At 37.1% G+C, this 17,465-nt stretch overlaps 1 protein-coding gene across 1 annotated transcript in view; it reads right to left on the minus strand.

Annotated features, from left to right (window-relative positions):
* LOC123559912 (CUB and sushi domain-containing protein 3-like) overlaps positions 1-17,465 on the minus strand; it is a 156,775-nt gene that overhangs the window by 45,902 nt on the left and 93,408 nt on the right. Inside the window, exons 39-52 of the mRNA XM_053516658.1 lie at positions 15,631-15,807; positions 14,573-14,752; positions 14,156-14,197; positions 12,994-13,557; positions 11,130-11,309; positions 9,264-9,308; positions 7,843-8,403; positions 6,932-7,102; positions 5,969-6,019; positions 4,814-5,380; positions 2,602-2,775; positions 2,212-2,259; positions 1,200-1,763; positions 586-759 (exon numbers count right to left, since the gene is read on the minus strand). Coding sequence (XP_053372633.1) covers positions 586-759; positions 1,200-1,763; positions 2,212-2,259; positions 2,602-2,775; positions 4,814-5,380; positions 5,969-6,019; positions 6,932-7,102; positions 7,843-8,403; positions 9,264-9,308; positions 11,130-11,309; positions 12,994-13,557; positions 14,156-14,197; positions 14,573-14,752; positions 15,631-15,807 — 3,498 coding nt within the window. The remainder of the gene's footprint in view (positions 1-585; positions 760-1,199; positions 1,764-2,211; positions 2,260-2,601; positions 2,776-4,813; positions 5,381-5,968; positions 6,020-6,931; positions 7,103-7,842; positions 8,404-9,263; positions 9,309-11,129; positions 11,310-12,993; positions 13,558-14,155; positions 14,198-14,572; positions 14,753-15,630; positions 15,808-17,465) is intronic.

Raw genomic sequence — 17,465 nt, forward strand, 5'->3', positions numbered from 1 at the left:
TGACCTTTGAGCCAGGGGTCTGAAAGTTGTGCATGACACATCGTCTTATTATGAGGTTCATTTGTGCCAAGTAATATTAAAATCCCTTCATGGACGGCAGAGTTATGGACCGGACAGGAAAAAAGCCCTAGTGACCTTTGACCTCAAATTGTGACCTTGACCTTTGAGCTAGGGGTCCGGGTTTTGCGCATGACATGTCGTCTCATCATGGGAAACATTTATGCCAAGTGATATTAAAATCCCTTCATGGATGGGAGAGTTATGGACCGGACAGGAAAAAAGCCCTGTTGACCTTTGACCTCCAATTGTGACCTTGACCTTTGAGCTAGGGATCCAGGTTTTGTGCATGACACGTCGTCTCATCATGGGGAATATTTGTGCCAAGTAATATTAAATTCCCTTTATGGATGACAGAGTTATGGACCGGACACGAAATTACGGACGGACGGACGGACAGACAGACGGACGGATGCACGGAATGACGGAAAAGCGCATTCCTATAGTCCCCGAAACTGGTTTTCAACCAGTAGGGGACTAATAACTTCACAATAAGCATCTTTAACCAAACAAGAATATAAAACATACTTGTTTGAGAGCATGTAGGAGGGGAACCCATCCATTTTCCCCTATCCTGACACACAATCTGCCGGGAACCAATCAAATCATAGCCTAGATCACAGGAATATGTCGCAACAGCAAGATAGTATGTATCAGTGAAATTGACTGAACCATGAGTTGGTGTGCTGGGGATTCCACAATCTACAAAACACAATGTTTCCACAATTTATAAAACACAATGTTTCCATAATATATAAAACAAAATGTTTCCACAATATAAAACACAATGTTTCCACAATATATAAAACTATATTATATGTAATTTACACTAATCAAAACTCCAAACAATGGATCTTCATACTCATTACACTGTGAAATCATTCATATTCATGAGGAACTAATTTTCGTGGATTTCATGGTGAATCAATCCGTAAAATTTAAACCCTACAAATAAGTAAAATTCCAATTCATATTATGTTCGATAGTTGAAACCCATGAATTCTTATCCCCAAGAATTAGCCATTTGTTTTTAACAAAACCATGAGATTCTGTGCCCACAAAATATAGATGATTTTGCAGTAAACACATTTCAATAAATACTGTTTACATTTAACCATTTATGAGACATGAAAATCACTTACTGCAGTTAGTATTTCTAAACAGATCTACTGCTTTAAATGACTCCATATCCAATGCCGACAGCTCTATAAAATGACCATCTGCTGGATACGTCAATGATGCCAGTACAGGATTATATTTGTCTGTGATAATATGAAGCATTATTCCGGACTCTTTGATCTGATTGGCTGCAAGGAAAACATCATAGTAGAGCACGTCTGTTCCAGTCACGATGAAAGCATGATCAGGAATATCTGCCCTATTTCCACCAATCTGAGCAGAAAACATGCTGAGAACCTGCTGAAGACCATACGAGAGCCGGGTCATACTTCTGAAACGAGTATACTGTATGCGATCTATGGCTGCCAACAAATCAACGGTTGAATCATACTCTCCCAAGCTTATCACATCACTCTGATAAACCAATGCATCAAATATGAAGAAGCCAAACTTAGCTGACCCTGAATCAATGTCAGAGAGACTTGCCAAAGTTTTCACCATAGAAATCAGGTTTCTGAAATCTGTTTCACTTGTTATTGCAGAAGTAGCTATACCTACCACAACGTCTGCATTCCAGAGACCACAATCTGAAACAGAATTAATATGCCATAATGAATCACATTTCATTTCATTTTGTTGGGTTTTAACGTCGCACCGACACAGTTATGGTCATATGGCGACTTTCCAGCTTTGATGGTGGAGGAAGACCCCAGGTGACCCTCCGTGCTTTATTTCATCACGAGCGGGTACCTATGTAGAACCACCGACCTTCGGTAAGCCAGCTGGATGGCTTCCTCACATGAAGAATTCAAAGCCCCGAGTGGGGCTCAAACCCACATCGATGAGGGGCAAGTGGTTTGGAGTCAGTGCTTAACCACTCGGCCACGGAGGCCCCTATAGTGAATCAAAATTTTAACATCGTTTCATAAAGCATTTCTTTTCCACAACATTTGCAAGTAAGGAATAACTAAATGCATTAATTTATTAATCACAAAAAATCCTTTAAAATGGAATGGTTCACTTACTGATACCTACCTATTTTAGGGTTTATAGTGGGTCTTGGTGGGCTGGTAACACCAGGTCCTGTAAACAGAAAATAAAACATCATAAAGTGAAACACTTCTTTGCTTTCCCAGAAACTAAAAAATTTGACAATACTCATTAACATCCATAAAACATGCAAAAAACATCTTTAAAAATCCTAATTACTTTGAAATGATTAAATTTTAAGGCAAGAAGTTTCATATACTGTACACTGTTCTGACACATGTTCAGACCTATAGCTGCAATCAGTAAATTTAAATATAATACGGTTCTAAAAAGACTGAGTTTACATCAGGCTTCATTTAAGAGCACATGCACTTTATCACTTTCATTAACACCCTGAGCATCCCTACTGAGCAGTATAGTGAATTCAAAACTTACCTGACTGAGAACATGTGGGTGGGGAGCCACTCCAAGCATGATTATACTGACACACAAGTTGCTGGGAACCAGTAAGTTCATAGCCTTTAATACAGGAGAATGAGGCAACATCGAGAAAATGGGAACCAGTCTCAACAACAGAGCCAAATGCTGGATCATCTAGCTTACCACAACCTGTAAATAATTCAAGGTGAACTCATCTTACTTACCTGTAAGCCAAATATTTAATATTGCCTTACTAACAAGGGATGTTTGCAAAACATATACGCACAATGATGGGCAGAGATCTTCTGTGGGCAGTGAATTAACCAATGAAGTTTAGCTGTCATTTGTGTAGTGTTTTCTGATTAATGACAGGAACCAGGAATCTGCTATCACTGAAACCTTAACCTTTAACCCCCCTAAACAAAGGAAGTCAAATACTAACAACAAGCAACCATTTCAAGAAGTTTTACCAGCACAGGACAAATTTGCAATTATCTTCCAGTTGTAGATCAGGAATTCTTTACCATAGGGATCAAATTAACCTTGAACTTTTTAGGTAGTTTTAAGAAAATACTTCCAGTCCTAAAGAAGACACAGAGCTGAACAACATTTTTGCTCTTTAATCTTTGATCTCAGTGTGACCTTGACCTAGTGAATGGGTTGTGCACTCGGCATATTGTCTGGATAAGATTAACAAATGGTGCTAATTTTATGAAATTCATTTTAGAGGTTTTAAAAATACGGAGTGCACAAAAATTTGAGATCTACGATCTTTGAACTCTGTAAATGGGTTGTGCACTCGGCATATTGTCTGGATAAGATTAACAAATGGTGCTAATTTTATGAAATTCATTTTAGAGGTTTTAAAAATACGGAGTGCACAAAAATTTGAGATCTACGATCTTTGAACTCTGTGAAATGGTTTTCCATGTTCAGACCCCTGTGACCTTGAACTTTAACTGAGTGACCACAAAACCAACAGGGGTCATCTACTCTGCATGTCCAATCATCCTATGAAGTTTCAACATTCTTGGTCAATTGGTTCTCAATTTATTGATCGGAAATGGTTTTTCATGTTCAGGCCCCTGTGACCTTCACCTTTAATAGAGTGACCCCAAAATCAATAGGGGTCATCTACTTTGCATGACTAATCATCCTTTGAAGTTTCAACATTCTGGGTCAAGTGGTTCTCAAGTTACTCACCGGAAATGGTTTTCCTTGTTCGGGCCCCCATGACCTTGAACTTTAACGCAGTGACCCCAAAATCAATAGGGGTAATCTACTCTGCATGACCAATCATCCTATGAAGTTTCAACATTCAAGGTCAAGTGGTTCTCAAGTTATTGATCGGAAATGGTTTTCCATGTTCTGGCCCCTGTGACATTGACCTTTGACGGAGTGACCCCAAAAACAATAGGGGTCGTCTACTCCATAAGTCCTGCCACTCTATGAAGTTTGTAGGTTCTAAGTCAAATGGTCCTCCAGTTATTGATCGGAAATGAAGTGTGACGTACGAACGGACGGACAGGGCAAAAACAATATGTCTCCTCCAGAGTGGGGTGGGGGGGACATAATTTACTGAAGTGCTTCTAGTGATTAAGAAGATATGGATAGTGGAAACAAATTTTTGCAATTTGAACTTTTAACCTTTAAGTGAGGCCTGGGTTGTGCAATCTGCATGTAATCTTGATAAGGCAAATGTTTGATGCCAATCTTATGACTTCCTTGCAATTTCAAAAGATAAGAAGCAGACACAAAATTCAGCTATTTTACCTTTGACCTCCAAACATGACTTTGACCTAAGACCAAATGACCTGGGTTGTGCATTCTGCATGTCTCTTTGATGAGGTTAATAATAAAAGTTTTATGAAAATATTCCAAGTGGTTAAGAAGATATGGAGCTGGCAAGAATTGCACATAAAAGTGTGACTCCAATATAGCTGCCTCATACCTTTTATCTGTAGTACAAATGCGCTAAGAGTAATCTACTGTCCATGTTGCCGACTGTCCAAGCACAATATAACCAACTAACATGAGGACAATTTGCCTGCTTTTCAAAACAAGTGAATACTGGCTCAGACTCAAATTTTTCAGGAATATAATATAATTACATTCTTCTAATTGAAATGAAAACGTCCGTGTTGAGACACTATTCTAGACACTAAATAAGTCAGCTTAAGCATCAAACAAAATATGAAATCCAAATATTATGTTTTAAAATACTTACTGCAAATTTCATCTTTGAATATGAGATTTACTGCAGCCCAATACAGGATGCCATAGGTATCAACACTGTACACAGACAAAGGACTGTATGCCAGCTTCTCTAAATCAGCTGCTCTGTCAAAACCAACAGTGAGAAATCCAAGATCAATTTTGTTGTTCTTTAGCTGCTCGGCATCAATTGTACTGTTACTGGTATCCACATTACTGTCTAAAGCAATCACTGCCATGTTTGATATTCCAGGTCTGTTCCCATTCAGAGGTGAGAACATGGTAAGAATCTGTTCCAGACCAACAGACAGCTGTACAGGACTCGATGCTGGCTGGAAGGTTATACTGTCTATTGCAAGTATCATGTCTGCTCTACTGCTGTACTGCCTCAGGTGTATCACCGACTCCGCTCTCACCATCGTGTCAAAAAGGAAGAAACCAAATCTTGTTAAACCAAAGTCAATGTCTGCACGATGTATTGTTGTAAACACCAAATTCTTTACAGATGAATATTCTCCTTCTGTCATTTCACTACTTACACCAATACCATACACAATGTCTAAATTATGTATTCCACATGCTGAAACATACAAAACAATTTGCATTTTATCACATATCTAAATTGAGGTTTCCATATGTTAAAACATACAATTTGCACATGCTGAAACATCAAGAACTTGTGTTTTATCTATTAACTACGAACATAGACACCATCTTAATTGTATTTCCCAAAGGCTGAAACACGCAACTTGCATTCAACACTCTGAAACATTAGAGGCAACTTGCATTCAACACTCTGAAACATTAGAGGCAACTTGCATTCAACACTCTGAAACATTAGAGACAACTTGCATTCAACACTCTGACACATTAAAGGCAACTTGTATTCAACACTCTAAAACATTAGAGGCAACTTGCATTTAACACTCTGAAACATTAGAGGCAACTAAATTGTATTCCACATGGTGAAAAATACAAATTGCACTGCACAGGCTGACACATACAAACAAGATGCATACCTCATGCTGAACATATAAACATATTTAAAAGTTTTAAGTTCAGTAAATTTTCTTCACAGATATTAAAATCTGTTGTTAGGTTCCAGGCTGTATCTAAAAGGTGAAAAGGTGATTTAAATTATCACAAAATACAGAAAAAGTAATTTTACTTGTTTCTAGCTCAGGGGGAACTGTTGGAGGTGTTGTTGCAACTGTAACCCCTGAAAAATATATTGTATTTTAAACACTTGTTACCCTGGAAACATGTAACATAACTTAAACAGCTGAAGTAACTTAAACAACTATTACCCCTCAAACATACACTGTTATATAATCAAATGTTACCCCTGAAAAATATATTTCTAACATAAAGAACTGGTATCCCTGAAACATATATTACAACAAACAACTGTTAATCTTGAAGCATGTAACCTCCTATATTAATAAATATTCCCTCTTGCAACATCCACTTACTTTGCAAAAAATACCCAACACATCTAATCTTCTGGAATTGGTGCATTTTCTGTATCCTGCACTATCCTCCAGTTAAACAACTAACAATCTTTTAGAGCAGTTTCCCAAATGGGTTAACGCTAGCAACTAAAAGCTTACATACAATAAAGTCATACACAAATATAACTAGAATCATTCCAGGAGTCCCCATAATGAAAACACAGGTTCCTTGGAACCAACTGCAATACTACTTACTTGGAGAACAGGTAGGACTGGTACCATTCCTGAAACCACCATATTGACAAACAAGTTCCAGGGAACCAACTGCAATACTACTTACTTGGAGAACAGGTAGGACTGGAACCATTCCAGGAACCTCCATATTGACAAACAAGTTCCAGGGAACCAACTGCAATACTACTTACTTGGAGAACAGGTAGGACTGGTACCATTCCAGGAACCTCCATATTGACAAACATGTTCCAGGGAACCAACTGCAATACTACTTACTTGGAGAACAGGCAGCACTGTAATCATTCCAGGAACTTCCATATTGACAAACAAGTTCCAGGGGCCCAACTGCAATACTACTTACTTGGGGAACAGGTAGGACTGGTACCATTCCAGGAACCTACATATTGACAAACAAGTTCCAGGGAACCAACTGCAATACTACTTACTTGGAGAACAGGTAGGACTGGAACCATTCCAGGAACCTCCATACTGGCAAACAATTTCCTCAGAACCAACAAGGTCATAGCCAACATTGCAAGAGAATGTGGCTACATCAAGGAAGTGGGTTCCTGTTACTGAGACAGATCCTTGTAAAGGTGCACTTGGTGACCCACAATCTGAAATATTTCAACTGTTAGCATAAATAATGTGAAAACATGAGACGTACATGTATAATGAAATGTGTCATTAGTGGTTAGTTTATACTAATTTATTTTAGCTTGATTGTGATGAAAGCTTCAAGCTACTTCACACCACTCCTGAGTCTGCTTCCTGGAAAAACCAGTACTGGTGTCATATAAGAAGACGTGGCCCAAACAGGCTCAAATCCATGACCCCATGGTTTAATCACTAGACCACTGCTCCCCTTTTAATGGATGACTTACAATTAGTGAAGAATATCTGAACACTGCATAGTAACAAGTTCTGTTCCTTCAAATATTTTTTATCTAGCTTTGTTAGGTTTATATCTATTTTCAAGTCATATCAACAGTTTATTTAATGTCAGATGATATTTCAGTTTCAGTGGTGCTGTACAACCAAGAATTCCCCACCAAGTATTGTGAAATCATCCATATTCCTTGGGGTGGGGAGGGGGTTCATCTTCCTGGATTTCATACTTGCATCTATCCATGAAATTAACTCAAAAAAAAACAACAGAACAATAACTTCATTTTATCACCAAAAACTGAAATCCACTAAATAAAATCTTTATGAAATAACCATTTTTGCCAAACCACAAAATTTCATCCAAATAAAATGATTTTAAAGTATAATCCATCTCAGTAGAACAAACAGTGTTCTGGCCAGATAGCTTTCTTATATGAAGTAAGAAATGATTTCAGTAACTCTTACTTACTGCATTCCTCATCTTTAAACAGGACCTGTGAAGCGACATATCCAACAGCTGGAGAGTTAGGAATCTGCCACACGTATGCTGGATTTGGTGCAAAAGCAAGAGTTCCCAAAGTATCTAAGTTAGCAAATCCAACCGCAGCAAAACTCAACATTACCCCCATGTTTCGTAACTGGTCCGCCAACTGTGATGCACCAATATAGGAAACATCTTGGTCCAGTATTATATACGCAAGAAGAAAACTCTGTCTCATGTCGGACGACATTGTCTTTATTTGTTGGAGAGAAGCAGACAGGTTTGAACTACCCCCTGATGGACTGTATTCTATATCATTCACAGCTTGAAGTAAAGCAGACCGTGTGTTATAATCATTCAGGCCGACTACAGTGTTTCCTCTCACAGACGTATCAAACACAAACAAGCCCAGTCTTGTACTTCCCCCATCAATGTCAGAATGGTCTATGATAGACTGTGCCAGGCTCTTCATATGATCAAAGCCGGACTGGTCCACTGTTCTAGACACAGCCAGAGCAATGAAGATATCACCATTCATGTAGCCGCAGACTGAAAAATGGAAATACATAAAGGGTACATAACCAGCCTTTTCTACGAATGTGTGCATACAAGAAGTTTGAAATTAATATCATTACATGACACTCTATACAAGAAGCCAGTCAACAGTTTTTGCTGTGTGCCTGGGCAGTATGCAATTAGCATGTTGTTTTGATGATGTTAACAACTGATGGTTAACAACTGATGCCAGTTTTATGAAAATGTATTCTGTGGTTGAGAAAAAAGGGAGTGGACAAAAATTTAAGCTATTTGATATTTGATATCTGACTTTGACCTTGCAACCAACGACCTAAATTTTGCACCCTGCATGTCGTCTGCATCAGGTTAACAATAGTTGCTAATTTTATGAAATTCACTCTTAGACTAGTGGATAAGAAGATATGGAGTGGACAAGAATTTAAGCTATTTGATCTTTGACCTTTAAGTGCGACCTTGAACTCTATGAAAACCTTCCAAGCATTTTAAGTAATATGGAGTGGACATGAAGCAGTAATGAATTAAAAAAATTTGACCTTTGACAAGTGTGATTAGACCTAATGACCTTGGCTGTATGTGTATCTCATCATCTTATGATAGTGAAAAATCTTTGAAAATCCATTTAATAGTAGAACTGATGTGCCTCCAGAAATGACTGAAGGACCAACCAAAGTGAATTACAATAATATAGTACCAATTTGCCATGAATATAAACATCCAAATACTTGTCAGGAAATACTTCTGAAAATTTTACTGTACTGAAACAAGCTTATTTTATACGCCATGTACATATGTACATACATTCAGAATTATGTAAGATGATAGTTCAGTCTTTGTACCCAATAGTAGAAAAAACAACATAAACTGAAACATACATGCTGTATCTGGTTTGGCTGTAGTACTTGGTCCCTTGGTGGTTTCTGAAAAAATATGTTCCATAATTACACAGAAATCTTACAATGCTGATGTAAAACAAGAGGACCATGATGGTCCTGAATCGCTCACCTCTTCCCACATGACCCAGTTGATAAACATTCAGACCAACTTTCATACAGATCCCATGAAAAATATGGCCCCTAGAGAGGTCACGTTTTTTCATTATTTGACCTACTGACTTACTTTTTGAAGGCACGTGACCCACTTTCGAACTTGACCTATATATCATCAAGATGAACATTCTGACCAATTTTCATGAAGATCCATTCAAAAATATGGCCTCTAGAGAGGTCACAAGGTTTTTCTATTTTTAGACCTACTGACCTAGTTTTTGACCGCAAATGACCCTGTTTCGAACTTGACCTAGATATCATCAAGATGAACATTCAGACAAACTTTCATACAGATCCCATAAAAAATATGGCCTTTAGAGAGGTCACAAGGTTTTTCTATTATTTGACCTACTGACCTAGTTTTTGATGGCACGTGACCCAGTTTCGAACTTGACCTAGATATCATCAAGATGAACAATCAGACCAACTTTCATACAGATCCCATGAAAAATATAGCCTCTAGAGAGGTCCCAAAATTGTTCTATTATTTGACCTACTGACCTAGTTTTTGAAGGCACGTGACCCACTTTCGAACTTGACCTAGATATCATCAAGGTGAACATTCTGACCAATTTTCATGAAGATCTCATGAAATATATGGCCTCCAGAGAGGTCACAAGGTTTTTCTATTTTTAGACCTTCTGACCTAGTTTTTGATGGCACGTGACCCAGTTTCGAACCTGACCTAGATATCATCAAGATGAACATTCTGACCAACTTTCATACAGATCCCATGAAAAATATGGCCTTTAGAGAGGTCACAAGGTTTTTCTATTATTTGACCTACTGACCTAGTTTTTGAAGGCACGTGACCCAGTTTCAAACTTGACCTAGATATCATCAAGGTAAACGTTCTGACCAATTTTCATGAAGATCTTGTGAAATATATGGCCTCTAGAGAGGTCACAAGGTTTTTCTATTTTTACACCTACTGACCTAGCTTTTGAAGGCACGTGACCCAGTTTCGAACTTGACCTAGATATCATCAAGGTGAACATTTTGACCAATTTTCATGAAGATCTTTTGAAATATATGGCCTCTAGAGAGGTCACAAGGTTTTTCTATTTTTAGACCTACTGACCTAGTTTTTGACGGCACATGACCCAGTTTCGAACTTGACCTAGATATCATCAAGATGAACATTCTGACCAACTTTCATAAAGATCCCACAAAAAATGTGACCTCTAGAGATGTCACAAGGAAAAGTTTATGCACGGACGCATGCACGGACGACGGACGCTGCGTGATCACAAAAGCTCACCTTGTCACTATGTGACAGGTGAGCTAAAAACAATGCAAACACTGAGATTAGAAATGTCTCAACTTCAGTATGTCAATGTGTATCAGACACATAAAGGATGCGTCACTGTCATAACTGAGTTAATATAAAAATATTAAATGAAGAGCAATTATATTCCAATACAAAGTCAAATAGCGAATGTTTGTATTTATAGTATCAACCAGTTACTTCTCAGCAAAACAGAAGTCTCTCCAATTCAAGAGGATTCTTCTTGTTCTTAAGCATGCTAAGGGTAAAGCACTCAGTGCCATTCCCAGGGAGCCTTATCCAAAATACTGCCAGTAATTCTTAATGTAAGAGGCAGGGTTTGAACTCCCAACCCATTGTTTCATAGTCCAGTATCTTATCACTGGACCACTTTATCCATTCTTCTAAACAGAAAATGGTAATACCTGATCCATTTAGTAAGCATGTTGGAGGGGAACCACTCCAGGATCCACCATACTGACATGTGAGAAGCCTGGAACCAATCAAGTTGTAGCCTTCATTACAGGTGAATGTAGCAGTATCTAGGTAGAATGTTCCAGTCATGGACACATCACCATTGGCTTGTGAGTCTATTGTTCCACAATCTTTAATCAAACAGTTAACAAATACTTTACATTATGTAACTAGAACAAAATCTTGAACCCGTATCTGTGAGGGCAAGTGATTCAAAGTCTGGGAAGTTAACCACTTGGCCACAGAGGCCCTACATAAAAATATGCATACAACATGGAGCAACAAAACTGCAATGGTGTTTAATTAAGGCGTGCTTATGACAGTTTTTACACTATTTCACAATACAAGTAAGTGTGCTTAACTCCCTGAGGCCGGTATCGTAACATACCTGCTGCGGCGAAATAAGAATTACCACCTGACGTCGAAGAACATTATATGATCTTATCATAATCACACTCGCATGCAGTCAATTGAAATCGTGCAGGGAAACATTATTTACTTGGATGTAAATAAAAATAAACTTACAAAATCATTTAAGTTGAAACAAATAGCTTTATATCCAATTTTGTCCGTAGCTTATATCCAAATAGATTAATATTTTCATGAAATATTCACAATTTTAACACACCTATTGCGTTTAATAAATATTTGAACATTTCTGATTTTCTTACTTTTTCACATGTGAACATTAAATTGCAATAAATAGAAATACATTATTAACACAGAATATTTAAATTAGCATTACTTAAAATTTACTCCCATTTTTGTGTGAATATCGATGGTTTATTTTGATGTATAATCTATTTCTAAACATCTACACAAACCTTTTGTGACACGCGCTGAGACTGTTAAGTTGTAATATTTACATCCATCTTTCAATAATTATGAAATTTACAAACATTCGTTTATTTACATACATTTTTTGTATTTTATGAAACATGTTTTGTTGTGTTATTTTTATCCATTTGTATCGTATGTGATATAAGTGTACAAATATTTCAGCCTTCTAAAACTTAACATTTTCCAACCATTCATTTCTCTGATAATGGAATTTTATCGTCCGAATCATCACCCAACGGAACTGATTTGTCAGAATCAGCATGATAATATTTTCTTCATTATAAGAAAGATCTCTGACCGACGGCATTATTTTCCTTTTTTTGAAATACAGTATGAACGAAACACAGCGGAGTTCGTCTTTTTATTTCTTTTACATGACCGCATAATTATAAACATTTATTTTAACAAAGGAACTAATTATTAGCACAATTAGTAATTATAACATCTAAGAAATAATAACCAGTATGCAAAGTAATTTTGCTTTTGTCAGGATTACCAAATATTAACATTAGTATGTGACGCGATCAGCATGATCTCAGTGCCGCGACTATACTCGTCAATCGCCGTCCTGGGGAGTCCTGATAACGCGCGTTTAGTCGCATATCGATGCTACAGGGGTAGAAAATATAACGCCTATAGTCGTTTTTCGGCCCCAGGGAGTTAACTTACACTGTAAGTAGTGTCATCCTAAAACGGCCTATTACTGCAAGTAACGCTTTATTTATGCTGCAAATACTGTTTGACTTACATAAAATGTAGTGTTTTATTTACATCACGAGTACTGCTCAACTTATACTGTAATAAGCACTTTGTTTACATTGCAAGTAAATTCTTAATTATACTGCAAGCAGTTTTACTAATCTTCAAGTAAAAAGTTTAAATGCAAGGAATGAATTACATACATGTATGCTGCAAGTAGTGCTTAACTTTAGTTGCAAGTAGGCCTAATGTTTTACCAAATCTTTATATACTTACCACAGCTACTATCCTTCCACAAGACAAATTTCACATACAGGTGAAGAACATTAAGTGATTGCATGAGGAAAACATGACCCTGTGGCTTATAAGCAATATTAGCTAGCATGCTGGCATTAGTGAACCCTGCTGCCATAATGTCTACATGTATTCCATCATCCCTGACCTCCTTGGCAACAGGTTCACTACCTGTCATATTGACATTGTCATCGAGAACTATAAATACATAGTTTGGTACTGCCGGACGGTCTCCAAACACAACATCAAACATGGCAGATATCTGTGTCAGTCCAAAACCAAGCTGTGAGGGACCACTACTTCTATTGTATGGTATAGCATCAACAGCTTGTATCAGCTCACTGCTGGTATTGTACTCATTTAAATGAATCACATGATCAATCTGCTGACTAAATACAAACACGCCAATTCTCATGTCGCCAGAGTTGATGTCGGATCTCAATACAGCATTCTTGACGAGATTCTTCATTTCAAGGAAATCAGCCTCCTTGGTCATACTTGACACAGTTATACCAAATACTAGATCCTCATTCCTATGTCCACATACTGAAAAAAAAAAACGCAACACTTTAATAGAATAACACTTAGAAGTTTAGAGCAAAATTCAACACGAGATCAGTAGAGACATTGCTGTTAAACAAAATAAAGCCTAAAAAAAATCTTTGCTTTTGGTATCCTGACATACCCTTTAACCCCACCCAGAATGTTTTTATTGCCTTGGAGAATTTATTTTCAACTTTTTAACAAAAAATTGCAAAACGGCATTTTTTATACTTTTAACATGGTCTGTGATGTTAGAAATCAACTTACTGATGACTAAAGGCATAACCCCCTTATTTGTATTCATTTTTTGACAAAAAAATAATTACCGAAAAGTCCCACTTAATAAAAAAATTTTTTTTTTTTAAATTACTACCTACCCTAATGTTATTGAGCATGTTACTGGAAACAAACAATCTTTTTTTAGGCCTAAGTACAAAACTGGGACAGGAATTATAAACACATATCTGCAACAAATGCCTTAATAAACAATTAAGTACTGACATTACATTTATTTCTGTTCAGAAAAAACAAACTAACTTTAAGAAGGTTATAACCGAAGTATATCAGTCTATATTATTTTATGTATTACGGATCTACATACCCATATCCCTTTCATCTCCAGACAATGGATCTCTGGTGGTCTCTGAAACAGATACTCGTAAACACTTTATTGTTGCAGTGTTAGTTAACTTTCAAGATTTTCTAGAACCTCATATATCATATTAACTTTTTGAAAGACTTGTGCTAAATACACCTGTGAACATAGACTCATCTGATTCTATTTTTAGACTGACTTAAGTATTTACAATACAGTCGAAAATACAGATCTCCAACAGGGATGTTAAGTACACAGATTTTCACCCACCTTCAAAATGCTTCTGTTTTCTTTCAAAGACACAAACTAACTTCCAACTTATAAAAGCACATCACAGAGATTGTACATATACCCCTAATTGCCTCTGGCACTTCTACATTTGATAATAACTGAAATGGTTCCTTTTTACTCCTTTCTGCTTACCTATGCTCTTGGTGCAGATGGGGTCAGTACCATCCCAGACACCGCTTGACCTACACGTTCTTGTTGAATTCCCAGAACTTACGTAATATCCCACATTACATACGTATGTTGCTTTTTCACCATATGTTGTACCAGTTACAGTCACCTCTCCATTAACCGGGTTACCAAGATCACCACAGTCTATAAATGTAGGAGTAAATTTACTGTACTGTGAATCTTAGATAAAAGAATAATTGCTCAATTTTCTAAGCCTTAAGTTAAGTTCTATCTTTGTTTGGTATAGAATCACTTAAACATTGTTTTTGTCATAATCATGTTAGTTTTCAAGTTCTTACCCACATTACAACTTTCAAGTTTTAAAGACAGCGGATGACCTCACATGCCATTAAAAAAAAAAAACTAGGTCTATGATCCAACTGAAACAGCAAAGTTCTTAGAGCAGTCTCCAAAAACAAAACTTCATGGCAGCAAATGTGATAGATATATACTGAAAAACAGACAAAGGGACCACAGCAGCATAATTATGTATGTAATGTATGTCTAAACAACTGATAACAAATACACATAAAAACACAGTTGAAGTAAAAACAAAAGGATAGAAAGAACAAAACACACATTAAAGAAACAGTAGTGTACCACATTATTTAAGTTGTGCAGCAAACACGTGGATAGAACCAGTAACTAAAGCTAAAGGGCTTTCTTACATGTCTTAAACCTACAGCAGCAGCAAGCTGTAAGCGGTAAGTGACTTAAAATCAGCACTCTTTACCAATGACAAAGCAGACATTATCTAAAACATTAATATGAGCCACACCATGGGAAAACCAACATAGTCCGTTTGCGACCAGGATGGATCCAGACCAGCCTGCACATCCGCGCAATCTGGTCAGGATCCATGCTGTTCACTAACTGTTTCTCTAATTGCAATAGGCTGGTCGCAAACGCACTATGTTGGTTTTCTCATGGCCCAGCTCTTATTACCGGAAATTTCTACTTTCTATCACAGTACACAGCTGCTAATAATGACTATGAGCATGCAGGGATGGATTGACAATTACCTTTAATCTTACAAACTGGTTTCTCTCCATCCCATAAACCACTTGGCTGACAGGTCCGCACATTTATACCAACCAGATCATAACCTGTACTACATGTATAGGCAGCTCTATCATCCAGTCCTGTACCCTCACTTACATCCACCATACCATTGTCTGGAGGTTGTAACATGCCACAATCTGAAATATTTCACACTTACATCCACCATACCATTGTCTGGATGTTGTAACATGCCACAATCTGAAATATTTCACACTTACATCCACCATACCATTGTCTGGATGTTGTAACATGCCACAATCTGAAATATTTCACACTTACAGAAAGCTCTACCAACTTTACCAATACTGACCCTTACTGCTAAATTACGGGATCCGGACAAAATCCCCTGCGGACAAAACCCCCTTCACTCATTTTTGCATAGGCGGACAAAACCCCCTTCATCTTTTCCACAAGGAGGACAAAACCCCCATTGCTGAATTTTTACAAGGCGGACAAAACCCCCTTCGCGTTTTTTTGCAAGAAGGACAAAACCCCCTTCGAGTTTTTTATGTCCCCCTTGTGAAAAACAGTGAAGGGTTTTTTGTCCTCCTTGTAAAAAACATGAAGGGGTTTTTGTCCTCCTTGTAAAGTTCAGCGAAGGGGATTTTGTCCTCTTTGTAAAAAGGATGAAGGGGTTTTTGTCCGCCTATGCAAAAATGAGCGAAGGGGGTTTTGTCCGCAGGGGATTTTGTCCTACACTCCTAAATTACTAGTGAAAAAGCAACAATCATCAAAGAGCACATCAAATTTTTGATATCCATGAATCCATGTTCCTACAGAATAGCTGTTGTGTTAACAAGCAAATTCGATGAATTGGTATCCCCCGCCGAAAGGGTTTGTGGTGAGGAATGGCAAAAAGATATATCCGGCAAAAAGTTAAGGATGTTAATAAGAAGCAAATAATTTCATTAGTCAAAATCAATTTAACAGAAAACAAATGTTTAATTAAAGAATACATAATAAATGTATGATACTTTGATCCTGACTTAAGAATTTATTTTGAATGGGATATGCTTACTGTAATAAGCTTAGCTTTTAAAATTAAATGTAGTTAATTGAAATGTGAGCTTGAAGTTTAACTGGAACGAAATATTGTCTTTGAGTGGTTTGGCACCAGGTGTTGCTGTTTAACATATTTGAACTTAAAAGAGATGTCTTTAAGAGAACACAGGTAAGATATCTTGAACATGGCTGAGGGCAAGGTTTGTGCAGTCACAACTTAACATGTTGAAGGTTTGAGCATTTAAAAAAAAAACAAGAGGGCCATGATGGCCCTATATCGCTCACCCGTTATCACTGCACTTGAGGACAAGAAGGCCCTCAGAAAAAATATCTAAGTCCAAAGGACAGGAACAACATGGAAGAAATTTAATCAAAAAGAAAAAAAAAATCTTACAAGGTATAGATATGTCAAAATACACCTAAAAATTGGAGGTACCATCCATGTTGTACCACAGAAAAGTGGTCTTGGTTTTTCCCTACGGCCAATAATAAAAAAGTTACTTAAAATAAGCTATTTATAGTAACGTAAAAGGGAAGTAATAAAAAAAAAAATATTGTAAGTGAACAAAAGAAGGATCTGCAAAATAAATCTGTTGACATAAATGAAATTTCAGATCAGTATCTTCATTAGTTATGGAGATATACCCATTTTAATTTGAAATAAAGGGAGGTAATTTGACATATAATCAGTCCAAAGTTATCTACCCTGATTGTCTCAGTCCAACTAATAACAATAATGAAATTTCAAATAAGTCCTATAAGGCTGACCACTACCAAATAGAATGTAAGCCTC

This window comes from Mercenaria mercenaria, chromosome 10 (genome assembly GCF_021730395.1).
Source record: "Mercenaria mercenaria strain notata chromosome 10, MADL_Memer_1, whole genome shotgun sequence".
Classification (NCBI taxonomy): domain Eukaryota; kingdom Metazoa; phylum Mollusca; class Bivalvia; order Venerida; family Veneridae; genus Mercenaria; species Mercenaria mercenaria.